We start from the raw sequence: 26,696 nt of genomic DNA on the forward strand, positions 1-26,696 counted from the left end.
ATGCTCAAATAATTATAAATGGAATATCACCTATACATATGTCCAGTGGGACACAGAATAGTGCTTTGCTGTATTAAACTGTCCCAAATATTACAGAATGTGTGTATCCATGCCATTGTCCACTAAGTGCAAATAGCATCCCCCTACCCCCGTCACTGTGACAACCAGAAATGATCCTGTTAGTTCCCCGATACATTGTCACCATTAAGAACCAGGCTATAGAGTGCATAAACTCCAGGAAGGCAAGACCTGGTTTTGTTTTCTTACAATTTTCTTAGTACCTGCTACAAAGGGCACTCAGTGTTTGTTAAAGTTGAGAATGCGGTAGAGAGGATGCCCAAATACCCTTCAGGTGTCTCTAACTCAGCTTTTCTAAAACTGAACCAAGGTGTCATCTTCCTCTTCTCTACCCCAGCTCCCAGCCTGTGTTACCTCTATCATATCTTTACAACAGTCTTAAATGCCTACTTCACTGCACACATTCAGCCAGTCACTAGATCATTTCGCCTCTGCCTTTCCTAACTGGCCTCTATTTCCCCCTGCTCCAGCTTCCATTTATGTTTTCACCCAGACTAATAGCCTTGTTTCCAACCCCCATACTACCTCCTTTTCAAATACACAGTGAACTCTGGGCACTCTCCATACATGGCCAAGCTCTCATGCTTTGGTAGTATAGTTTCCTGTGCCTAGAGCAGTGTTACCTTTGTCATCTAGAAAACTCCAGATCATGCATCAAGACCTGGCTTAAATGTCTCCCCCCTCAGCTCCCAAACCTGAGAAAGAATTACTCAGTGTGTGTCTCTGTTCATATCTTTGTTGTGGCATTTGTTGTACTAAACTTTATTTGTCCACATGCCTGTGGTCTCTGCCAGACAGAGTTCCTTGAGTAGAAGTTAAGTGCTCAAGCTTTGGACACAGTGGCTAGAGTTCGAATGCCACATGATTTACCAGTCCTATGGTCCTGAAGCCCCAGTTTTCTTATCTGTAAAAATGGGGATAATGTAATGCTTATAACATATTTAAGATAAAGCCTGAAATGTTAATAACCATTATCATTGGCTTTGTATCTGTCCAGCACCCCCAAGTAAGCATCATAGGGAAGATGCTTACCAACTGTCTTGAATGAAGGAAAGAAAGAACTGCTGCTATTGTCAAATTCTAGATGTTATTATTTAGTCACAAAAGCGGATGTTCTGTTTGGCAGTTGTAGCAAATTTTGTCATGAAGAAATTTAACCTTGGAAAATATTTTTTTTTTTTTGAAAGAGATCTATTTTCCTAACTTTTTTAGGTGCATTATAAAGCATTCTCTCTGAAACAGTACTGTACAAACTTTTGGGCTTACAAAGTCCATGCCCACCGCGGAAAGCTGTGTGCCTAGAAACTCCCGTGTGGGGGGATTTTGACTTCTGTCTTCCAAAATGTGAAGTGCGGGGAACGTCTGCTTCCTCTTACCTATCTGGAATGGTGAAGAGCAGCGAGCACCACTGGTTTGGTGAGCTGAGCTCAGTAACTGTCCTGCAGCTGGCTCACCTTCAGTTAAAATATATAGTCTTCTTCAGCTTATGGCTCAATTGTTTCCTTACTTTGAAAGGCCTTTCTTTTATATGTCTCAAGTGCTGCTTGCAGTATAAAACTAAATCCTAAATTTTAAAAACTTCCATAGCTAATACTCTGCTAAATGTTTAAAGCCTGACATTTAATCTGCGTGAACTGAATCTCTCTGATTTCACTGTTTGCAGCTAGTAAATGTCACTCTAAACATTGTTGCCTTCACTCACACTTAAGCCTTTCATCTGCAGTGGGGGCAGCCTGTCAGAGAATTCTTTGTGTGCCACTCTAGCAAGGGGAAAAAAAGACTCCGGCCGGCCTTTAAACAGAGTGAAAAAACTGCTTGGAAGGCAAAGACGACCCTGTTTTTATATGGTGTTTGTGAACACACAATCCTGAATCTACCAGATACTCTTAAAAAGCAACTATATTAGCTCAGTCTGAACAGGGTCCCCGCTGAGCTCATGCAGGGTTGCCAGCCAGCTCCCCGCTCTTTTGTGCCTGGAGGGGGATGGGAGGCTGGGGGCAGCGGCTAGAGATGTTGTCATTACTTTAATTTCACTTTTGCCTACAGGAGGAATCTTGTCATCTTCTGGCTCCCCAAACTATTTTCAACTGGGGCGTTTTATTTCTTAGTTCCTGAAGGCTACTGGCACACAGATCCGCCCTCACTTTTCATCATCTTGACATAAAATGGAAAATCAGTCTGTGGCTCTTTTCAGAGCCAGTGATTTACTCCTGTTCTTTTATCTGTCTCCCCGTTACGTTCTTTGTTGGGACATATTTTTATTTCCCGCGTCTGCAGCCTTTTGTTCTGCTGGGATGTTTATGGTCATTCTTCCTTGCTTGCCTCCTCCCCAGCCCCCCTCCCCCCAGCCCCCTGTTGGGATCCCTTCTTTCTCTGGGCCCCCAGTCCTTTGCCCTGCCCCTTCTGTGTGCTTGCTGCTTCAGGCCAGCTGACTGCCTTTCCCCCCAGTCAGTACCGTGCGCTGCGGGTGCCACCTCCACTGCTTCTCCCTATCTTCCCGCCCCCCTTCTTCCTGTACCTACAGGGCTCAGTCAGTAGTGGCCCATGATAGAGCCGGCGACAAGCAGACATGCTGAACTCATCCCTAACCACGGTGGTAGACAACAGATTCTCAGCTAAATGCTTAGGTATATGTGTGTTTTTACAGCAGTTGATGCCAGTGCTTCCGGTTTCCTGGCAGCCATATGGAAGCACAAATTGAAATCTGGAAATAGAACATTCTATAAGAAGCACTAACGTGGAATTTTAGGAAACCATGGGCATTTCTATCAGACATAGATTCAAGTTTCTATTCTGTTGTTTATTGGCTTTGTGGACTTGGACAAATTCATTCATTCATTTAACACATATTCATCGAGTGCCTATTATGTGCCTTGTATTTAGCTCTTAGGGAGCCAGTTAATAGCCCTCTGTCTTCCCCTTTTATGTTCACAACCAACTGAGAAATAAGACAGAAAGGAAAATATTAGCTTTATTGAGTGATAAAAGCCAGATTGGAGGATGTGGCTCTTATATGTGGCCACTATGGGTTTACTAAGTCTTCTCGCCTCAATTAGGCTGCTGGCTTGCCTCTCTCCTCTACTCTGCACACAAGCCAGAGTAAAGGACAGATATGGAAGATGAATAGGCTAGAAGAAAGAAAGTGAAAAAAGCCCATGGGCCTGGCAGGGTTGAGCATCCTCAGTCTGTTCTAAAATCCCTGCCCAGGCAAGCCACTCCTCTTCCCCAGGCAAGGGTTGAGTGAGAAGACACTTCGCTCTTCCCTCCAGGGAGACAGGATGGGTGAGCTTCCCCCTTAAGTGTAGGCATTACACTTCTCCAATGGTTACCATAGTAGGCAAAATAAATATTGCCGGTCTGTCTCTTCACCTGTGAAATACAGATAATCATACCTATCTCTTACTGTGGCTGTGGAGACTGAAATGAGGACCCACTAACTGTCATTTTTTGGTCAGAATCAGCCTGAAATAGAACTGGTCGTTCAGGGGTCTGATTTATCTTTATTGCCCCCTCTCTCTTTTCTTTCTGAGCCCTAATTTGATCATTTTTCCCCTCCTCATTCCTGTTTTAAAAAAATAAGTGGGACTACTGGTCCTAAAGCTTTTGATTTGCACGAAGCATACTGGCCAAATCTTTTCTAATCCTGGCTTATGTGTTCAAAAAAACTCATTAATTTGGACAAAGAAAGTATTTGGAACAATTAAGTCTACTTCAGAATGACAAAACTGGTTGTACCTGAAGGGTCACTAAAGTACAATACATGGCTGCAAACAGATATTATTACATGAGAAATACGTGCCTTGATTCCTCACCTTTATTGTTATATTAACTTGAGTGATGCTCACAAGTTTCTCTATTACTGTAGAAAATAATCTAAATCTAAAACCACGGTGATGAAGGAAAACAATACAGATAAGGAGTTTTAGAAAAGAATTTTTAGGGTGTTGGGACTTTATGTTGGGGGCAGCAGGAAGCCTTTGACGATAAGTGATAACAGGATCAGGTTTGTATTTGAGGAAGAAGTCTCATGGTAACGCTGCAGACATTGGAGCTGAGAAGGAGGAGGAGGGCCTGGGAAAGCAGGTAGGAGGCTCTAAGCAAACCAGGTGAGAGGCTCACCCCAGGTGGTGGAGATCAGGGCCAGACTGAAGAGGCCTGAGAGATGGAATTGGCAGGGTTTAGGTGAGAAGGTTTAGGTGAGAAGGGAGACAGAGAAATGGATCAGATAAAAAAGCTGTTTGTTTGTTTGTTTGTTTGTTTGTTTGTTTGTTTGTTTGAAGTTAAAATAAAAAAGATTTCAGATGGTAGTGCTTCCAGAGCCCCTTCCCCAGCAAGATTAGAGGGTTAACATGTTGAATCCAGCCTAGGAAGACAGGTGGAGCCAAAAGAGAGATAGAATTGACCAATAAGAGGGAGTGGACCACTCTCCTACGAGAGAGCTAGAGAGGGAACCCCCTGACAGGTCAGAGCAGCAGGGTATGGTATAACACAGGGATTTGCTTCCTACTGACTGCACAGAGAAAAAAAAAAAAGGAGGAAAAAGGAAGACAGGAAAAGACGAAAGTAACCATGTTAGGGGCATTTGGGGGCCACATGCTTTCCAGAATGCAAGGCTATCATAGACTCCTACCTCATGCACAATTATGTCTGACCGGTTTTTTCAAAAACCAGATCTAACAAAAAGTACTTAATCAGATACTTAGCTAGATGTTACTTATATTGGAGACTGCATGTTTATTTTCTTTGGATTTTTTTAAATTGCATTCTTCTTTTGCCTTAAACTGGATTAGAAAGAATTCAGGCCCTGGAACAGGCTCTCTCCTTGTAGTCTGATTTTATAGGGTGCTACAAGAACTTTTGGGTTTTTTTTTTTTTTAAAGATTTTATTTATTCATGAGAGACACAGAGAGGCAGAGACACAGGCAGAGGGAGGACAAGCAGGTTCCATGCAAAGAGCCCGTGGGACTCGATCCCGGGAATCCGGGATCACACCCTGAGCCAAAGGCAGACAGACACTCAACTGCTGAGCCACCCAGGCCTCCCAAGAACTTTTGGATTTAAAACAAAGATTTAAAAACTATGAATAAGAAAAGATCAGTGAATACTCTTGCAAAGTGGAAGGGGAAAGGAGAGGGGATCAATTTTATGGCTTTAGAACAGTCTGTGATGTTCTTCTCTCACTTTTTTATATCTGTATCTATAGTCTAAAGGTTTATATTGATTGAACATAATAGCATTCAGTGCCCCTCGTAGCAGAGCATTACGGGCATATCAGTGGTGAACACACACTTTAAGTTTTATAAGTGATTACATAAGGCAATGAAAAAATATTTCCTCTGTTTAAAGACTAAAACTTTCCTGCTCGTTTCATAGTTTTTAAAGACTCTCAGTATTGGAGTGAATAGTTTTTAACTAATGACATGTTATAAAAAGGTTTTGTTTTTCTTTGTGGAGCCAATGTACAAGCCATTGGGTTTGGTTTTGTTTTGTTTTATTTTTTGAGGCATTTTGTGATGTTAAACTATCCACCATCCCTGGAGACCCAACAGTGAATCAGCAGTTTCTGCCACCTTCCCCCAAGACGTTTTTTGTGCACCCATTTTGTGCAAAGTACGTGATAGAAGCTGAATGCAGTACCACATTTGTAGATTATAGGCTCCCTGATGGTTCGCCCATCTTCCCAGGCCCCCGTGCCAAGAAAAATGCTAGGCATCGTTACAATTCCTTATACGTGTTAACTCACTTAATCCTTACAACAAGCCTGTGAGTTAGTTACCTGCCATTTTTTAGCCTCATTCTGTAGTGAAGAAAACTGGGGCATAAGGGAAAAAACTGATTTGCCCCAAGTTTGATGGTTACTAAGCAGCAGAGATAGTATTCAAAGCCAAATAGTTTGAAGCTGTGGCATCCGCACCGTCCTCATTTTAGCGTGCTACCCACTCTGCTCAGGATGTAATTGTTGAATTCATGAAAAAAATTCTTAATAAAGACATTCAGGTGAGACAGCCCAGAGTGATGGGCTAGTGGGAGCTCTTAGAACCACAACGTGGATTTTAATTCCCTCAGTTACAATTAACATGAAATTTAAAGTTAGCATCTGCCCCATATGTGAGTACCTTGCTCCAATTCTCTAGAATTCCCCTTGCCAACGGTTTCCCGAACCAAACACAGTGCAGTTTTGTTTGGGGGAGCAGCTCTCCAAGACAGGAGCCACAGTGAGCTGGCAGGGGAGGTCAGATGGGCTGGACCCTGGTGGGGGCCTGAGTCAGGGACGATGATGAAGGAGTGGCATTAAAGTCTGTGCGGCGCTTGCTCTCCCTGGAAACGCTCTGTCAGACTCAGGAAGCCAGATTGAATCCTGGCGGAGATAATTCCACTTTATGCCCTAGAATGGACCTCTTACAGAATTTCATTTTCAGTCTTGCCCTGGGAAGCTTCACCAGTAAATAATTTGGAGTACGTGTTATTTGCCCTCTTCGCCGAATTGCACAAAATAGGGGTCTGTTCTTCTGCCAACCCACCTCCTTTTCCCTTAAAAGGCTCACACGAGAGGACCTGGGAACCTGCTGCCCCAACAGAGGATGCCTGGACTGTGGCCCAGCAGTGCCCTCAGTGCAGCTCTGGGGAGGAAGAAAGACTATAATTAAGTCAAAAGAGCCACTGTTGATCTTGAAAGAACATCAGCCATACAGATGACATGAGGATTCCTTTCCTCCTTCAGTTCGAAGGCTGTCTTTTGGAATTTGTTGTGAGGGAACCCAAGGCAGAGAGACTTAAAGAAAAATAATAGCAAATATGCGTAAGGGACCTGCTGAGTTCTAAGTGTTTTGCAAGCCTTATGTCACTTAATCCTTACCATAGGGGATCGCTGGGTGGCTCAGCAGTTTAGTGCCTGCCTTCGGCCCAGGGTGTGATCCTGGAGTCCTGGGAACGAGTCCCATGTCGGGGTCCCTGCATGGAGCCTGCTTCTCCCTCTGCCTGTGTCTCTGCCTCTCTCTCTCTCTCTCTCTCTCTCTCTCTCTCTGTGTGTGTGTCTCATGAGTAAATAAATAAAATATATTTTAAAAAAATCCTTACCGTAACCTTACCTAGACAGCACTATTTCAATTCCCCTTTTACAGATGGTGAAACTGAGGCAAAATTAGGTGAAATAACTAGCACAAGTTCACACAGAGATGAAGTGGCTGAACCAGGACTCACTCCCAGGCAGTCTGGCTGGAGAGTCCGTGCCCTTACCTGGAGTCCTGCCCTCTCCCTGGCCTGTCAATTGCTCAGATATTGCATCTTGTTCACAATTAGAAACTCTTATTTCCAAAAACACGGGTTCCTATCTAAATTAGAAAACCTAGAGGTTCATGATTCCATAGTGGTTGAGAATCTCTTCTTTAACCAAATTTGGCTTTTGGTCAGGTAGGGTGTTTCTCAGATTACCTGCTAGATGAAAACCTCTTGCCCCTTCCTTTTTTTTTTTTTTTTTTTTAGGTTTTATTTATTTATTCTTGAGAGATACAGAGAGAGGGGCACAGAGAAGCACAACCCCTGCGGGGAACCCAATGTGGGACTCAGTCCCGGGATTCCAGGATCACACCCTGAGCCAAAGGCAGACACTCAACCACTGAGCCACCCAGGCACCCTTGCCCTTAAGAAGACACTGGTGGAGCGCCACCACTGAGGCCCTACTTCTCCAGCCCTCTCCTCCCCAAAGACCCCGGATGTAATGCCAGAAAGCATGCAGCAAACCATTCCCCCACGTCTGCAGAGACGGCTTCTTCAGCATGGGTGAGATGGGGCACATTGGTAGCTAAGAGAGGATATGCTGCTTTGCCACCTGCCATCTCCCTATTAATGAAAGTCCCTTTCTGTTCTCTTACACCTCAAGTGCCTTCTCTGTATCCTGTCCCTACTCTCAGAATGCTGTCAACTAATCCTTTTTAAAGCATTAACTACTAATTTAAGGACCTAGGTTCTAGTGCTTTAAGATAGGTCTCCCCAAGCTACTTGATTTCTAGGAGTCTTGCCAAAAGAGTTCTCTGCTAATAGGGGCCTCAGGCTCGCTGAAAAGCTCCTCCAGATGAGTTCAGCTGGGCTCCTGCCCCCAAAGTGGTCTTGCAGGATGAGAGAGAGAGAATGGCCTTTGATGATCACCAGTAGCCTCATCTCCTTCTCCCTTAGCACACACAGACCCCTTTTGCAGGAATAAATAAGCGTAGATGGGATGCCAGCCTCCTTCCTGCAGTATAGCACAGAGGTTTACAAGCTATAGTTTGTACCAGAATCTGGGAGCTTGTTGAAAATGCATATTCTTGGACCCTGGACCCAGAGATTCTGCTTTGGAAAGAATTACATTTTGGGTGATTGCCCCTCGGTGAATGTGATGGGAAGGCCCGAGAAATACTAGCATAGAGTCGCTTCTGTCCTTGCTAGTTGAAAAGGGTCCTCTCTGAATGGAACTGGGATAAACTCATTCCTTCTCCAGTTCCTACCAACGTCCCTGTCCTCTGAGTCTATAATAGGAGGGAATCAGTAGTGTAACCTTTAACTCAGCTAAAGGTTAAAGTCAATAAAAACTTCAAAAACTACCTTGATTTTGACAAGCAGGGTCACTCTGCTCATGCATGTTACTGATCGAGTCAGGTGCACCATCACTAGGATTTTGATAAATGTGTGGCAGACCACTAAGGGGAAATAACTTGTGAATAACTGAATGCACAGAGTAAAGCACATGTTTGTTGGAAAACCTTGACAGCTTACTCAAGGTGCGGCGTCCGAGCTTGGCAGCAGAGTCTATGTTTAACCAACTACTTAATCCATCTCAATTTATTGAGTAGTATCCTTTGTCTTTATTTCATTGTCTAAATGTCTCTCTTTTACACACACACACACACACAACCAGAATCTCATAGGCAAGCGCTTCTGTGTATCCTTTTGACTCAGAACTAAGGAATCAGGTAATCCTCTATAAAAATTCATAAACATTTTTATATAGGCATAGCTTAACGATATTATAGATTTCGTTCCAGGCCATAGCAATAAAGCCAGTATCACAATAAAGCAAGTCAATGAATTTTTTTGGTTTCCCAGTGCATATAAAAGTTATGTTTATGCTATACTATAGTCTCTACTAAGTGTATACAATAGGATTATGTCTAAAAACTGCATATACTTTAATTTAAATATACTTTATTGCTAAAAGATGCTAACCATCATCAGAGCTTAGTGAGTTGTAGTCTTTTTGCTGGTGGAGGGTTTTGCCTCGATGTTGATGGCTGCTGACTGATCAGGGTAGTGGCTGCCGAAGATTGGAGTCATTGTGACAAATTCTTTTATTATTATATGAGAGAGAGAGAGAACACACATGAGCAGAGGGAGAGGGACAAGCAGACTCCATGCTAAGCATGGAGTCTGATGTGGGGTGCCATCCCACAACCCTAAGATAATGACCTGAGCTGGAATCAAAAGTCAGACCTTTAACCAAATGAGCCACCAGGTGCCCCATGACAGTTTCTTAAGACAGCAGTGAAGTTTGCCACATTGGTTGACTCTTCCTTTTATGAACAATTTCTCTGGATCATGTGATGCTGTTTGCTAGCATTTTACCCATAGCAGAATTTTTTTTCACAAACGGAGTCAGTCCTCTCAAGCCCTGCTGCTGCTTTATCAACTAAATGTATGTAAGATTCAAAATCATTTGTTGTCAGTTCAATAATCTTCACAGCATCTTCACAAGGAGCAGATTCCATCTCAGGAAACCACTGTCTTTGCTCATCCATAAGGAGCAACTCTTCTGCTGTGAAAATTTGATCATGAGATTACAGCCATTCGGTCCCATCTCCAGGCTCAACATCTACTTCTAGTTCTCTCACTATTTCCACCACATCTGCAGTTACTGCCTCCACTGAAGCCCTGAACCCCTCCAGGTCATCAGTGAGGGTGGGAATCAACTTCTTCCAAACTCTTGTTCATGTTGATATTGTGAGCCCTTCCATGAATGCAAGCGTTCTTAATGTTACATAGAATGATGAATCCTGGGCAGCCCAGGTGGCTCAGCAGTTTAGTGCCGCCTTCAGCCCAGGGTGTGATCCTGAAGACCCGGATCGAGTCCCACGTCGGGCTCCCTGCATGGAGCCTGCTTCTCCCTCTGCCTGTGTCTTTGCCTCTCTCTCTCTCTTCTCTGTGTATTCTCATGAATAAATAAATAAAATCTTTAAAAAAAAAAAAAAAGAATGATGAATTCTTTCCAAAAGGTTTTCAATGGACCTTTCCCAGGTCCCCCAGCGGAATCACTATCTATGGCAACTATAACCTTATGAAATGTATTTCTTAAATAAGGAGACTTGAAAGTCAGAATTACTACTTGATCCATAGGCTGCAGAATAGATGTTATGTGACGCATGAAAACAACATTTAAAAAAATATAATAAGGGGATCCCTGGGTGGCACAGCGGTTTGGCGCCTGCCTTTGGCCCAGGGCGCGATCCTGGAGACCCAGGATCGAGTCCCATGTCGGGCTCCCGGTGCATGGAGCCTGCTTCTCCCTCTGCCTGTGTTTCTGCCTCTCTCTCTCTCTCTCTCTCTCTGTGTGTGTGTGTGTGTGACTATCAAATAAATAAAGAAGAAGAAGAAGAAGAAGAAGAAGAAGAAGAAGAAGAAGAAGAAGAAGAAGAAGAAGAAGAAGAAGAAAACAACATTAATCTTGTTCTACATCTTCTTCAGAGCTTTTGGGTGACCAGGTGTGTTGTCAATGAGCAGTAATATTTTGAAAAGAATCTTTTTTCTGAGCAGGAGGTCTCAATAGTGGGCATAAAATATTTTAATATATTATGCTGTAAACAGATGTACTGTCATCCAGGCTTTGTTGTTCCATTTCCAGAGCATAGGCAAAGTAGGTTTAGCATAATTCTTAAGGGCCCTAGGGTTTTCAGAATGTTAAGTGAGCAGTGGCTTTGACTTAAAGTCACCAGCCACATTAGCCCCTAACAAGAGTCAGCCTGTCCTTTGCAGCTTTGAAGCCAGGCATTGACTTCTCTCTGGCCATGAAAATCCTAGATGGCATCTTCTTCCAATAGTAGGCTGCTTTGTCTACGTTGAAATCTTGTTGAGTGTAGCTACCCTCGTGAATTATCTTAGCTAGATCTTCCGGATAACTTGCTGCGGCTTCCATATCAGCACTTGCTGCTTCACTTTGTACTTTTATGTCATAGAGATGGCTTCTTCCCTTCAATCTCATAAAACAACTTCTGCCAGAATTGAATTGCTTCTCTCATTTCCTACCAGTGTTCCTGTCTTTTGAGTATATAACAGGAAAGAGTCATTAGTGTAGACTTTGGCTCAAGGGAATGTTGTGTCTGGTTTGATCTTCTATCCAGACTGCTACAGCTTTCTCCATATCAGCAATAAGGCTGTTTTGCTTTCTTATCATTTGTGTGTTCACTGGAGTAGCACCTTTAATTTTCTTCAAGAACTTTTCCTTTGCATTCACCACTTGGCTGACTGTTCAGCAACTTTTGGCCTCTCTTGACATGCCTTCCTCACTAAGCGTAATCATTTGTACTTCTCTATGTAAAGTGAGAGACATGAGACTATTCCTTTCACTTGAATACTTAGGGGCTCTGGTAAGGATATTAAATGGCCTAATTTCAATATCATAGTGTCTCAGGGAATAGGGAGCCCCAAGGAAAGGCAGAGAGACAAGGGGAATGGCCAGTTGATAGAGCAGTGAGAACACACAAATTTATCAAGTTTGCCATTTTATATGGCTGCTCCCCAAAACAGTTACAATAGATCATTGATCACAGATCACCATAACAAATATAATAATGATGAAAAAGTTTAAAACATTGCAAGAATTACCAACATGTGACACAGAGACATGAAGTGAGCAAATACTGTTGGAAAAACAGCAATGATAAACTTGCTCAATGCAGGGTTGTCACAAACCTTCAATTTGTTAAAAACAAAAGCAAAACAACCCAGTATCTGCGGAACACAATAAAGCAAAGTGAAGTAAAACAAGATATGCCTGCACTGCCAAAATAATCTGGGTGTAAATTATCTAAGGAAAACTGCTGACTAGTTTTCAGTTCAGCACGATAGAAATTTTATACATGGCTATATGAAAAAAAAGAGAAGGATCATGAAGAAAATATCACTTGTCTAGTCAAGAGGGGCCTTGACAAGAGTCAAGAATTATATAATTGCTTTGAATAAGCCAGTTCTTTCCTGTTTAGAGAGGATACTCCCTTTTCTTATAAAAATGTTAACCATTTTTCCTATTTAATCTGCTGAAAAGGTTTCATAATTCATCCTACTCCAATGGTATGTTACAATCTACCACTAATTTCTCTATTAAAGCTATAAAATATTAGTAACATTTGCCAGAATTTCACCTTTAGTTAAACTCCGTGCATCATATCTGCCCTGAAGCCAGCCTTGCCTTTAGCCCACTTCCAGCTAATGCCAGATTTGCTTGACAGGTGCAGGACCAGGATGGTGGACAGAATAGCCCATGCTTGTCTTCTAAAAGCTAGGTTTGAGTCTCAGCTGTGTGACCTTACGTGGGTCATTTAATTTCTTTGTGCCTAGTTTTCGTGTCCTAAACAAGGATAACAGCATCCACCTCAGAGTGTGATTATAAGGTTTAAGTGAGGTAATTATGCAAAATGCCACACAGGCTGTGCCTGGCAATAGTATGGGCCTGTAAAGGTCAAGGTCTTGCCCTTCTTCCTCAGGCGACAGGAGAGAACTGGACCAAATGACTCTCAGAGTCTGCATCTACAGCTAGCAGTCTGTGCTTCTGGGAGAGCAGCTGAGTAGAGGGTGTGGGGAAAGCAAAAGGAAAAAATTCAGACAGTTGAAAATACAATGAAAACAACAACAACAAAAAAATGCCAAGAGGGCAGGAAACGTCACCTTGACCATTTGGTCCTGACAACAGGAAAACTAAAAGATTCAATTTCCTCAACTGCTTCCAAGAAGGGTTGGGAAAACAATGTTTGGTTAGCCTGACAATGATCTTTAATAATGACATGAAGCAGGCATGGCTTAACTAGACTATATATATATATATGTTTTAATTTTATGTATCTACTTTTTTTATGATGGAAGATCAGGGCAAGGAAATGAAATGCCAACCCACTGTGTCCCCTGACAACCTCTGAGTTCTTTCGCCCACTCTGCACTTCCAGTGGGAGGATTGGCCGGCAACATGTACAGAGTGCCAAACCTTGTGGGCCTTGGTCTGTAGGGCCTTACTAACACGCACTGGAACTACATAGCGCCTCTGAGTTGTGGAGGGGACGCTGGAGCCTGTGTCTCTGCCCCCTATTTAGCCACCACCCCTGTCGCTGAACCCAAACCCAGCAAATCAGGAAGGTCACCAGAAGATTAGGAAGTCTAGTTTCCCATACAAGGGGAAAATAGCCAGCTCTGTTTTGAAATGAACAAGATCAGGCTTATTCATCATGTCATCAGGCTTGTTGACCATGTTGTAGCCATTCAGCTTTCACAGCCATTGGGCCACAGGCTGAGAGGTAGCTACTGGGGCTCCACAGACCCAGAGCAGGAACATTGAAGAATCCCTCTGTCATCTACCATCTGTGGAAATCCAGAAAATACCACTGCTGGTCATCAGGCTCCTTCTATCATTTTTTTTTTTATACAGACATCACTTGGAGTGAAGCAGTCGGGGCAAAAAATATGACTGGAACATAGAGACCAAAATGGATGGTTGGGTTCTCTGAAAAAGTATCCTCTGAAGGGTAGGATAAATCATGCCAGGTTGATGCTATCCATGTCTGTGACAGAGTATGAGGCTAGAGCTTTGTGAGCACTCCTCTAAGAGTTTGAAAAATGCTACAATTCTACTACTTCACTTTTGGATAGATTATGATAATAGCTGCCATTTACTGAATTTTTACCATGGGCCAACCACTATTTGATACTTTACATGTATTATCTTATTTAATCTTCACTGTAACACAACTATGTAGATGCTGTTTTCCTTGTGTTCTGGTTGATTACTCTTCCCCACCTAACATTCTCTGCCTCACCCCTACAAACTCCCAAGGAGAATACATTAGAGTTTATTATTAGAGTTTCTTATTCGCCTCCACACAAGGACATCAGACCAGGGTCATCTGGCCCTGCATGTCTTTGTTTCCAATATGTACACAAGAAGTCAAACCCCTGAGATAGAGTTTCACTTGGACATAACAGCTCTGTTAAATTATAATCTGTTTCAAAGTCCTGCCCCTCTCCAACCTCTCAAACTTTTTCACTGGCCCTTGGTAACTTACGGTCACCCACAAAATCTGTTCCATCTCCCCTGCCCCCTGCTCTATCCAATGTCTGATTCACTTGGAAGACTATACCACTTCATCAGATCCTTGCTCACAAACCCCCTTCTCACACATCTTCCTTGACCTCCATATCTCCGGTTTCCCTATCCTGCTTTATGTTAATATATTCATACATGCATCTGTTATTTTCTGTCTGCCTACTGCAGTGTATGCTTTGTGAGGGCACTGACTTCTGTTCACTAATACATCTCTAATATCCAGAACAGTACCTGGCATATTATCTTTGCTCAATAAATATTTCTTGAAGTAATCCATAAATGAGGAAACTGAGCCATGCAATGGATAAGCAGTTTGTCCCTGGTGCTGTGGACACAGCCAGCCCAGGTCTGTGTAATTGCAAATGCCTGGCACATAAGTACCATGTTGTCCAGCCTCTTGTGGATCATGTGAATGCAATATGAGCAAGAATATCCTGGCTGAACTGGAGTAATCAGTGTCGGGGTGTCAGGATAGGGAACTTAATTGATTGGGCAAGATACTACAGGACCAAAGTTCACTGCTCTTTTTTTATTATAGTGTACAAAAATGTGATTTAGAAGTAGAGTGTGTATTTGGTCATTGAGGTGACCAAAATTTATTTCTCATGTATATTTGGCCTTCATCCACAGTTCCTGACTCAAAACTCCTCTAAAGCCCTTGGAATTTCCTAAGTTTCCTAAGTGATGAGAATAGTAAAGGTTGTTGGGTTTTGTTGTTTGGGTTTTTGTTGTTGTTGTTGTTGTTGTTGTTGTTGTTTTGGAAAGCCCCTGAGATGTGGGCTGGTTGCTGGTTGCCAATGTAGCCAACATGTGATTCAAGGGTTTGAATTCTCAGTCCTGACCTCCAGGGAGGGAAGAGGACCTAGAGGTTTGATCAATCACTAGTGGCCAATGATTTAATCAATCATGGCTGTGTGATGAAGCCTCCATTAAAAAAAAACTAGAAGACAGAACTCAGAGAGATTCTGGATTAGTGAGCACATGGAGATTTGAGAAGAATGGCAAGCTCTGAGAGGGCCTGGAAGCCTGGCTCACCCTTTTCCCATCCCTTGCCCTGTTATCTCCTCATCTGGCTGCTGATTCATATCTTTAATATCCTTTGTGATAAATCAGTAATCTAGCAAATAAATGGAATTTCCTGGGTTCTATGAGCCAGTTTAGCAAATTAATTGAACCGAACGAGGGGATCATGGGAACCTCTGATTCACAGCCATTCAGTCAGAAATACTGGTAACATGGACTTGCAGTTGGTGTCCTGAGTTCCAGCAGGTGGTTGGAGCCTCTGGTTTGTAGCCTGTCAATCAGAAGCACAAGTAACATCCTAGTTGTGTGACTGGTGTCCGAAGTGGAGGGCAGTCTCATGGGACTGAGCCTTTTACCTGTGAAATCTGATTCTGTCTCTGGTAGATAGTTTCAGAATAGAGTTGAATTATAGAACACCCAGTTGGTGTCTGGATCATTGTTGGTATGGGGAAGTATACACAGACACACAGACACACATTGGAATTGGGTCCAGGAACCTGATTTACAGTAGGAACGGTTTTTTTTAGTTGTCACCAATCAAAATGCAAGTAACTGATCCTTTGAGGAGCCAGCAATAAAATCAGTATCCTTACAACATGAGCACATTAGCCTACATGGGAACAATTTATAATTTACATACCTTTTTGATATGGTTTAAAAGAAAATGAAAGCTATACTTGGGTCTAGAGAAATAGGGAAGTATCCAGGTGGACCATGGCACATTCGTTGCAGCGAAACAACAAACAACTGTGTAGTACATGGAATGAAAGTAGTGAAGAATTGGGAAAGTAGACCTCAAAATGCTATATACACAATGATGACAACTCTGAAAACTCACTGTGTTAGCAAACGAATTGTAAGGGACCTTTAGGTTCATAAATAGCTGGTGATTCCAGTGTTTAGGATTTATGTGGTTATTTCACATTGGTTTTGATATTTAGATGTTTCTGTTGAACTGTTAATACTCAGATGATTAAATATACATAAAAAAGAAGAAATACAGTGTACCGTATCGTGAGCCAAGGAATACATCATCCCATCTGCTACACATCCTTTCCTTCCTGCTGTCCACCTCCGCTGCTCACAGACACTCCGTGCTGCCTTTCCTCAGGCTTACCCCCTGCCTTCTGGTGCTCTAACAGTAACCTCTACGTGTTACAGACCACCTGCTCTCCAACTGTATTTTCTTCCTCACTCCCTTGATTATTCTCAGATGCTTCTCTCTCCAGTTTCCTGAACTGTTCCCTTACTGATGGTGCCCTCCTCCCCTCTGGATGAGGCCTTACACCTGTCCTTCCCATCCTGGAATGCTTGCCTACCAGCCTCGTCCTCATCCATGACTCACTGTGCCTGCATCCTGTGCTCACGATTCAGCGTTCAGTCCTGCCTGAGCACATCCTCTGCCTTTGGACATGATCCACCCCTCCTCTAACTCTGCATTTGCTGCTCTCAAAGCCTTTGTTCTTCCCATACCAGTCTGGGTTCTTGGTAACAAACCATAAAAATCTACTCTCGCTGATTGAAACAGGAAAAGAGTTTAGTGAAAGGCTACTGAGAGCTACAGTTTTGTGATTTGTAAGAAATATATAGTTGGTCATTCAGACCAATATTCAGATGACCAGCCATATATTTCTTACATGTATTTGGTCTTAGTCCAAGGTTCCTGGCTCAAGGCTCCTAAAACCCTTGGAATTTCCTGTGATAGGGCTATGAATGAGTCTTTTGTTACATTAATAAAGGTGACTTTGGAGTCCTGGTTGCCGGGAGGACCAACCCTGTGATTAGAGGGTTGGAATTTTCAAGTTCCCCCCACCCCCCATCTAGGAGGAGGGAAGAGGGCACTGGAGGTTAAATCTGCCAGGGGCCTGTGACTTAGTTGATCATGACCATGTCATGAAGTCTCCATCAAAACCCAAAGGACTAGATTCACAGAACTTCTGGATTGGTGAACACTTGAGAGATTGGAGAGAGTGATATGCTATACCTCATCCTACGAATCCTCTTCATCTGGCCGTTTATTCATATTCTTTATCATATCCTTTAATAAACTGGTAAGCATAATTGTTTCTCTGAGTCCTGCAAGCTGCTCTAGCAAATTAAAAACATAAGGAGGGCAACCCGGGTACCTCAGCGGTTTAGTGCCGCCTTCAGCCCAGGGCATGATTCTGGAGTCCAGGGATCGAGTCCCATGTCGGGCTCCCTGCATGGAGCCTGCTTCTCCCCCTGCCTGTGTCTCTACCTCTCTCTGTGTGTCTCGAATGAATGAATGAATGAATGAGAATAAATAAATAAATAAATAAATAAATAAGGAGGAGGTTGTTCTAATTTTTAGGCTATAGCCTGTCAGTTGGAAGCAAAGATAACAGCTTCTGGCTTGTGATTGGTGTCTGAAGTGAGGGGTGAGAGCCCATCTTGTAGGACTGAACCTTTCACCTGCGGAATCTGGTACTATCTCTGGATAGATAATGTCAACATTGAATTAAGTTCTCAGTTACACTACTGGTATCTGAGAATTGTTTGATATTGTGTATAAGGGACCCTCCCCTGCTCCTCCTCTCACACACTTTGGAATTGAGTCTGGGAACCTTAAAAAGAAGAGCTCTTAGAATTACTGAGAAAGGGGCACCTGGGTGGCTCAGTGGTTGAGCTTCTGCCCTTGGCTCAGGTCGTGATCCTGGCATCCAAGATCAAGTCCCTCATCAGTCTCCCCGCAGGGTGCCTGCTTCTCCCTCCGCCTATGTCTCTGCCTCTCTCTCGGTGTCTCTCATGAATAAATAAAATTTAAAAATCTTATAAAACAAAAAAGAATGTTTAAAAAAAACAAAAAAGAATTACTGAGAAAATTAATGGAGTAGGATGAGAAAACATGGAGGGTCAAGCTAAGAACTGGGCAGGTAGGACCATGGCCAAAATTCCATGGCCACCAAGCTGGTGTGGGAGGACCCTGTGCCACCACTGCTAGACAGTGAACACTACAACAAGCACCACTAATATTGGACAGGAGACTCTTCTGGTGGCACGTTGGCCACAAGAATAGTTTCTTATCCAGAGTTGCTTTTCTACACTGCTAGCTCCTAGTCAGAGGTAGACAGAAACATCCAGCTGGGTCCCCAGCCCATCCACTATTGGCAAAGAGGACCTAGAAAGAAGTCTCACTTGTGCTATGAGAGGTGGGCTCTACTTGCTGCCACAGTTCAGTGAGAAATCGCTGGAACAGATTCTAGGCAGGAGCAAAACAAAACACAGTGGGGCCCATTCCCAATCCATGACAGTTGTTTCTACAACTTCTTTAAGTCCTTGAACTGTTTCTTCTAACCTCTCACTCAGGGAGAACTCTGGAACATAGTTCAATGCAAAATTAAAACCATAGGGGTCACAGATTTGTAGAAAAAGACGTTCAAAGAGCATGATTTAGAACAGGAAAAAAAAAATTAGATTTCTACCAATAAGAGAAGAGTTAATTGAGTTATGAGATATCCATAGAATTAAATACATGCAGTCAGGGATCTCTAGGTGGCTCAGTGGTTTAGTGCCTGCTTCGGCCCAGGGATCGAGTCCCACATTGGGCTCCCTGCATGGAGCCTGCTTCTCCTTCTGCCTGTGTCTCTGCCCACCCGCCCCTCTCTGTCTCTCGTGAATAAATAAATAAAATCTTTTAAAAATAAATAAATAAATAAATACATACATACATACATACATACATACATACAATCATTAAAAAACAAGGATTTTTTAAAACTTTTTATAACACACAAAACTAGCTAAACAGAACTTTATGGTGTTTACATACAATTATGTGTGTGCATATATGATCCTATTTATAGTAAAATATAGAAATGTTTATATAAAGACATTTTTTGAAAGAGAATGTTAACAGATTGATGAAATTAGAAGGATTGCTCTTTTTCTTTATGCCTTTTATAGTTTTCACATTGAGCTGAAAATTATTTTAGTATGTAAAAGAAAATCTGCTGGGGGCAAACTTCCAGTCCCATCATTCTTATCCTTTGTCATGTCCTCAAAAAGTACAGGTTTTCCCACACTAACCTCAAACTCAGGATTCTTTTCTTCTGGTGTTGAAAGAGCTCACTGTCTGCTATAGAGTAAGTTCCTCCCTCCCCACCACTCTGTTCCCACTGACCTTTTACGTTCCCATGTAGATCATTGGTTCCTGCTCACCTCACCTGGCTCCTCCTGAAGCTCTCCTCCCCCTCCAGCTCACTCTTCCCCTGCCCTGCATTTTAGCCCAGAGATTCCCTGAAATAGCTATCCCTGAGGTTTCCATTACTCTTTTCTTGGCCAGATCTCGGATCTCTATCATTGTAGCTTTGATGATTATGAGAAACATTGATTCATTCTCTTTGGCTCACTTTTGGGCACAGGCTATGTCAGGTAGCCTTGTGGTTTTCTTAAGTTTCTGAAAAAAGAAGGTGCATGCTTAAGGACCTCATCTGACTTTGCTTCCTAGTAAGCCTTATGTCCAAGCAGTTTTTCTCCCAGTGTCTCCAGACAATTCCCAAACCTCAGTGTTTGCTTCCTTCTGCATCTCCCCATTCACCTCTCTAGAAAGTGGAGCCAGTATCCTACAAACAGAAGTGTTGATTCTGAAACCTGTGACCTCCACAGGTCACCTGAACCTGTTCAGCTTTGACAGTGGGCTCCAGTTCTCCAGGTTTATCCATGGCCCTAGAAGCTCTGCTGAACCTTCCCTACAGCTCTGTTCCTGTAGTTCATGAGCTCTCTCCAGCCTCGACCTCCACCAGCAAGAGACTGTTTGAAAGCCTAGCTTTCAGGCTGGTACCTCAGAGTTGGACTCTGCCTCTCTGTTCCCTGCAATTGCAGCCCTAGTTGGACTCTCCATCTGGCTTGCAGTCTCTCCTTCACACGCTCCCTGTTGGTGCACTCTCAACCTCATGGCCTCTTAACTTCAAACCAATCCAGGACCCCAAAGGTCCTGGCCCATATTCTGTGTATGGGGTTCCTACTAGGCTGGGAGTTGAGTTCAGGCTACCCAAGTTAACTGCATCTCTTCATACATGCTGATGTTGTGTCTCAGCCAACGGGACTTGGCCTCTGGTGACCCAAGTCTACAGAACAACAATCCTCTTGTAACTATTGATCCTTGATCCGGCTCATCCACCCTCATGACTTCATATTTATATTAGCCCTGACCTCTTTCTGTTCTCTAGACCTCTGAGTTATATTATTCTTAGTACATCTCTTGGATTTTATGCTCTCAGAGAAGCTTTATTGGTCTGTTAATTCATCTCGCAGGCACGTACTGAACACCTACCAGTTGGCACTGCAAATAGTCCGAGGCTAGTCAGGGAGTTAGACAAAATAAAGGGCTATATCAGTTAGTATACTTTTTATTGCTAGTGACAGAAGTCCTGATTCATACCGCTTAAGCAAAAATGGAATGTAGTCTCTCACCTACCTGGCAAGTCTAGGGATAGATCTGGTTTCCTTCAGGCACAGCTGGATTTGTGGATTGTAAATGCTACCTTGGGACTTGTCCTGTCTTCATCTCTCATCTCTGCTCTCTTCTACGTTGTGATGGCTTCATCCTCATGGCAGCAAGATAAATGTTAACCATGCCAGGCCTACATCCTCCTAGGTCCCAGTATAGCAAAAAAGACATTGCTCTCTGAGCAGTCCCAGCAAACGTCCCACTGCATCTTGTGGCATCTCACTGGATTAGGTGCTCTTTCCTAATCAGGTGACTTTTGTCAGAGAAATTCAATGCCCTTACTGGTCAGACTGGAGTCATAGGTCCTCTCCTTATGGTTGAGTATGGAGTCCACCCCAGTGCTTAAGTTGAGAGACAGGTAGCAGTGGTTCCCCGGAGAAAAGGCAAATAGATGTGGGATGGTTGGGATTTTTTGGTTTGGGGTTTTTTTTTGGGGGAGGGGTTAAAAGTTGTCAGTTATAGCCATTATATATATATATGATAAATGGGTATAATAGAGTCACAGAGTTGAGTGTAGCAAAAAGAGCATTTGACTCCATATACAATAGGCAAAGAAGGATTCCCTCTGCCCTTACTCCCTTGCTCCTTCCTTTGGGCAGAATTTAGTGAGTGCCTTTTTTGTTCCAGGTACAAAATATAGAGGTTGACCCTGCCCATAAGGAGCTTACAGGGTATTGAGGAGGAGAGGGAATAAAAGCAATGCCCCACATTGATTGAGAATGTCCATTTTAAGAAATAAAAATATAAAGAATACTTCTATGTTTTTTATAAAATTAAAAAGACAACATCAACCATTATATTGTTTAACATTGTTTAAATCTTTTATACTTAATTCTATTTTGTTCAGTCCTTGGAATAAGTCTTTCTGATACGCTTCATTGAACAGTGGAAACTCCATAATCCACAATGTTTTAATTTTTTGCCTAGGCTTCCGTAAAACTCAGGAGTTAAAACCTGTGCTTAATTAAAAGTAGCATTCCTTAGCCTAAGTTTTCCTTGAGATTAATTTGCCCTTCTTTTTTTTAAGTACTTGATTTATGGTTTTGTGGTTTTATCATACCTATGATTTTATACTAAGTGCTTCAAAATAGAGATGTGGCAGAGATAAATAAATGAATACCTTTAACTTCTACTTTCATCCTGACAGTCTCTGCTTCTGATCTATAGCAGGTTGTCAGTACATCTCCCACCAATGTCTAGTCATTTCCCTGTCTACAGACATCTCTATCAGAGTATTCACAGCTTGTGTATATAGAGAGCAAAATGAACACATGTGGATGTGTACATTTTTTGAAGGCAACAAGCATGAAAATATTTTTGTGACATTGAAGACCCAACAAGTAGTCTTTACATTATATTTTAACCGTAAGTTTCATTTTGTTTTGTACAATGGAAAAAAAGACTGAGAAAAGCAACATATAATCCACAGTTTAGTGGATTCATTAATGCAGTGGTTCCCGACTGGAGACATTTGGCAATGCCTGGAGATATTCTTAATTGTCTTGCCTACTGGAATCTTGTGGGTAGAGGCCAGGAGTGCTAGTAGACATCCTACAGTGTGCAGGACAGGCCACCACAATGAAAAATTATCCTATCCAAAATGTCAATAATGCCACTGTTGAGAAACCTTGCATTAATAGGATTTTTAGAATTCTAAACCCTGAAAGGATTCAGAACAATCTTGTAACTTAGGCATAAGACAAAACTAGACGCAAATTAAAGTCATAGAATTAGAAGAATCGTGGAGCTGACAAGGAAAGCCATTTAGTCCAGTCTCCCTGTGTATATGGTAACTGAGTCACAGAAGAAAAAGTGACTAAAGCAATAGAACTCCTCCACTCCTGGGGCGCCTGGGTGGCTCAGTGAGTTAAGCATCTGACTTGTGATTTCTATTCAGGGTCATGAGATCGAGCCCTGCATCAGGCTCCATGCTCAGTGGGGAGTCTGCCCCAGATTCTCTCTCCCTCTCCCTCTCCCGTTCCCCACTGCATGCGCTCACTCTCAGTCTCTCTCTCAGTCTCTCTCTCTCTCTCTCTAATTAAATCTTAAACCAAAAAAATGAACTCTCCCACTCCTAAACTTGTGATTAGGCAACTTGCCCAATCTTTCTGTGCCTCAGATTCCTATTCTTTTTTTTTTTTTTAATTTTTATTCATTTATGATAGTCACACAGGGAGAGAGAGAGAGAGGCAGAGACACAGGCAGAGGGAGAAGCAGGCTCCATGCAGGGAGCCTGATGTGGGATTCGATCCCAGGTCTCCGGGATCGCGCCCTGGGCCAAAGGCTGGCGCCAAACCGCTGCGCCACCCAGGGATCCCTCAGATTCCTATTCTGCAAAAAGGGACAATAAAACTTGCCTCAAAGGATTGTTATCAGGAGTAATTAAAATAATGTATGTGAAATGTTTATACAGTGAGTTGTTGGTAAAGAGTGGTATTGAGAGCCGAGGCAGTGATTCCCATTTCTATTTTGCCCAAGTTGTTTGCACCTTGTTCCCCCGACTCTCAGTCCTGTTTTCTTTCTATTACACTTTCTTGAGGGTCTATGAAGAAAGGTTATAGGGGCAACTCACTAGGGATTAAAGAAGACTGATCTGAAAAGCAGCTTGGTAGCTGGTAATCCAAGAAAAACTGAACAAAAATTCTTCATAAAGACAAGGGGTTAAATTTTAGGTAAACACTTTAAAGAGGACACAAAAAAGATTGGTTCCCCCCTGAAGCAGGCACCTTCTCTCTTCCCAAAGTTCTGTGAATGGTGTGCCAGTGGTCATGCCTCCAGGAAGGGCAGCGCCTAGATCAGATAACCTTTATCAAACCCTAAGAGCCCTGGCCATCGCCTGCAGCTGAGGTAGGACGTCTGTCCATCTGGGAGAATCTCTGAAATGCCAAGATGCTGAGGTAGTGTATCTAGGGGCCCTTTCAACTCTAAGGTTCTCTGAGGTCTGATAAGTTTTGTGGACTTTTTGCAATTGTAGGTAATGCCCAACAGGCATGCATTAGACAACCACATATCTCCTGTTTTATCATTTGTGGAATAAAAAATGCTTTATTAGGGGCACCTGGGTGGCTCGGTTGGTTAGGCATCTGACTCTTGATCTCAGCTCAGGTCTTGATCTCAGGATCATGAGTTCCAGCCCCAGATCAGTCTTCACACTGGGTGTGGAGCCTACTTAAAGAAAGATGCTTTGTTAGGGTTACTAATTCAGTCAATACAAGCATATGATTAAGATGTTTGTGCAAATACATTTTTTGCTGAAAGTAATAATAAGTTATCTTACCAATAACTCTGTGAAATAGGTTTCCTCTCATTTTCTTAAAAGACTTCTAGGGCACTTGGGTGGCTCAGCGTTTGCCTTTGGCTCAGGTCATGATCATGGGGTCCCGGCATAGAGTCCCACATCCAGTTCCCCATGGGTAGCCTGCTTCTCCCTCTGCCCTCATTTTCGCCACTCTCTCTGTGTTTCTCATGAATAAATAAAATCTTAAAAAAAAAAAAAAAAAAGACTTCTAAAAATTCTTCGCAGTTGCTCTAGGAGTTGAATTTTTATTTTTTAATTTTTCTTGTTATTTTTGCCAACTAAATTGTTTTTAACCAGTGACTATCTATAAAAATTAGCAGAATTCAAAGACATTAAACTCTCTGGACCACAAGAACAGATTAAATTCTCTTGAAGAAGAAATTACATTTATTTAGTACCCTTCTCTCAAATATCCCATTTGTTGGGTTGAACTCCTAAAATGATTCTATATCCCACAAAGATACTCTACATAGTCATTTATTTATTTGTTTTTTAAATATTTATTTATTTATTTATGATAGAGAGAGAGAGACACAGGAGGAGGGAGAAGCAGGCTCCATGCCAGGAGCCCGACACGGGACTCGATCCCGGGACCCCAGGATCGCGCCCTGGGCCAAAGGCTGGCGCCAAACCGCTGAGCCACCCAGAGATCCCCTACATAGTAATTTAAAAGACATTTTCTCCTACATCTTACATGTCACCGCTCCAACTATTATAAAATTATTTTAAGAGATCAAGAACAAGCTGATACATGAGAAAATATTGACTCAGAGCTAAGTTTATCTGTCTTCGATGTTTTTACGTGATCCATAAAACAGTTGGAAAAGAGCAGCACACGCGCGTCCAGTGAACACTGGCTGAGCACCAGGCAGTGTGCTGGATGCCTCTGGTCGCACAGGGCAGGCCCCCGGGGCCCAGAGCAGTTCTGTTATTTGCCCCAGGTCACACAGTGATAAGCAGGAGAGCCTGCAACACAGCCCTGCCTGCCTCCCAAGTGCATGGGTTTGCTACATCCTAGATCTTGACAAGGAATAATGCAAGGCATAGAGTAATAAAAATCTCTCCTAAAATGTGACTGTTTTTAATTTCAAATGCCTCTTTTAGATTAGTATTCTGTATGTTAATTTGACCTTCAACTTTGTGTTTTTTTTAAGGTGTTGTGTAATGGACCAGGAACATGTGTTCCTATCTGCATATCTGCCCTTCTCCTTGGGATACTAGGAATAAAGAAAGTGATCATTGTCTATGTTGAAAGCATCTGCCGAGTAGAACATTTATCCCTGTCCGGAAAAATTCTGTTTCACCTCTCCGATTACTTCATTGTTCAGTGGCCGGCTCTGAAGGAGAAGTACCCCAAGTCTGTGTACCTCGGGCGAATTGTTTGACGAATGATAGCTTCTCTGGAATTTTGCAGTCAACCATATTTATTATAAATGGAGTAGAAAATACTACACGTTTTATTGTAAAGGCTTCTGAAGATCCTGAGAATTATTGGTGGTGAAGAGTAAAAAAAATGTATAAATAACCCAGTAAGGAAACCAAAGGTGCTCTTACAAAACAAACATTAAGGGGTCCCTGGGTGGCTCAGCTGGTTAAGAGTCAGACTCAGGTCGTGATCTCAGGGTCATGAGATCGAGCCCCACGTCAGGCCACCCCACTCAGCATGGAGCATGCTGGAGATTCTCTCTCCCTCCCCCTACCCCCCCCCCACACCCGTGTACTCTTGCTCTCTCAAAAATATAAATAAAATCTTTTTAAAAATAAAATAAAAATAAAACAAACATTAATACGCCATTATTTATGCTTCCGTGCACCAAATTTCTTTTCTTTTGTATCACTACCTACAAGTTATCTTCTGACTTGTTTTAGTAGTATTTTTCCTACAACTAAATATAGAATTAGTATGATTAGTAACATTTCCTGTTCTGCAACTCTTTTTATTTTACAATATTTTGCCTAGTAAAAAGAAAAAAGATATTTCTTAGTTTTTGTTCCGATACAGCAGGCTCTGTTTCCTGTATGGAAGCAGTAAAGTCCCTAGTGAATCTCTTCAGCATATATCACATGGGCTTCATGACAAGTTATACTCCGCAGGCTTCCAGAACCTTGAGCATGAACCAGTATCCTTTTTTGTTCTTCGGTTTTGCTTTGTGAGTCGTTGCCCTCAATCCAGAAGACCTTTTGAAATCTCTTGTTTAATTGTTAAAATAAATTAAAAGGTGACCAACTGTCCTAGTAATAAAAGCATCATTCTGGTTTTCAGAAATCTAAACTCTCAAAACATATTTTTTTAATGTTTTAGTAAATTCACAATGTCATGGTCATCATCGTCCCTGGAATTTTGAGGTTGTTTAGACTTAGTAGAGGATATTTTTACTAAACATTTATGTGAGTGCTTGCAATATGCTTCTAAACACTTTTCAAACGTTAATTCCTATAATCCTAATAACGACTCGATGAGGTAGGGTCTGTTATTATTCCCCTTTTACAGG

General features: G+C 42.4%; 1 protein-coding gene across 3 annotated transcripts in view; it reads left to right on the forward strand.

The window, feature by feature from the left end:
• The window catches only part of ALG14 (ALG14 UDP-N-acetylglucosaminyltransferase subunit), an 89,627-nt gene extending 63,626 nt beyond the window's left edge, over nt 1–26,001 (forward strand). For 2 of the 3 annotated variants that reach the window (XM_025417563.3, XM_025417564.3), the window contains one exon: nt 25,359–26,001. In XM_025417563.3, the coding sequence (XP_025273348.1) occupies nt 25,359–25,589 (231 nt within the window). In that variant the 3' untranslated portion in view covers nt 25,590–26,001. Of the gene's footprint in view, nt 1–6,617; nt 7,525–25,358 lie in introns of those variants that run through there. The other variant, XM_049111640.1, reaches the window with a different exon arrangement.
• The last annotated feature ends 695 nt before the right edge of the window (nt 26,002–26,696 follow it).

This window comes from Canis lupus, chromosome 6 (assembly GCF_003254725.2).
Source record: "Canis lupus dingo isolate Sandy chromosome 6, ASM325472v2, whole genome shotgun sequence".
Taxonomy (NCBI): Eukaryota; Metazoa; Chordata; class Mammalia; order Carnivora; family Canidae; genus Canis; species Canis lupus.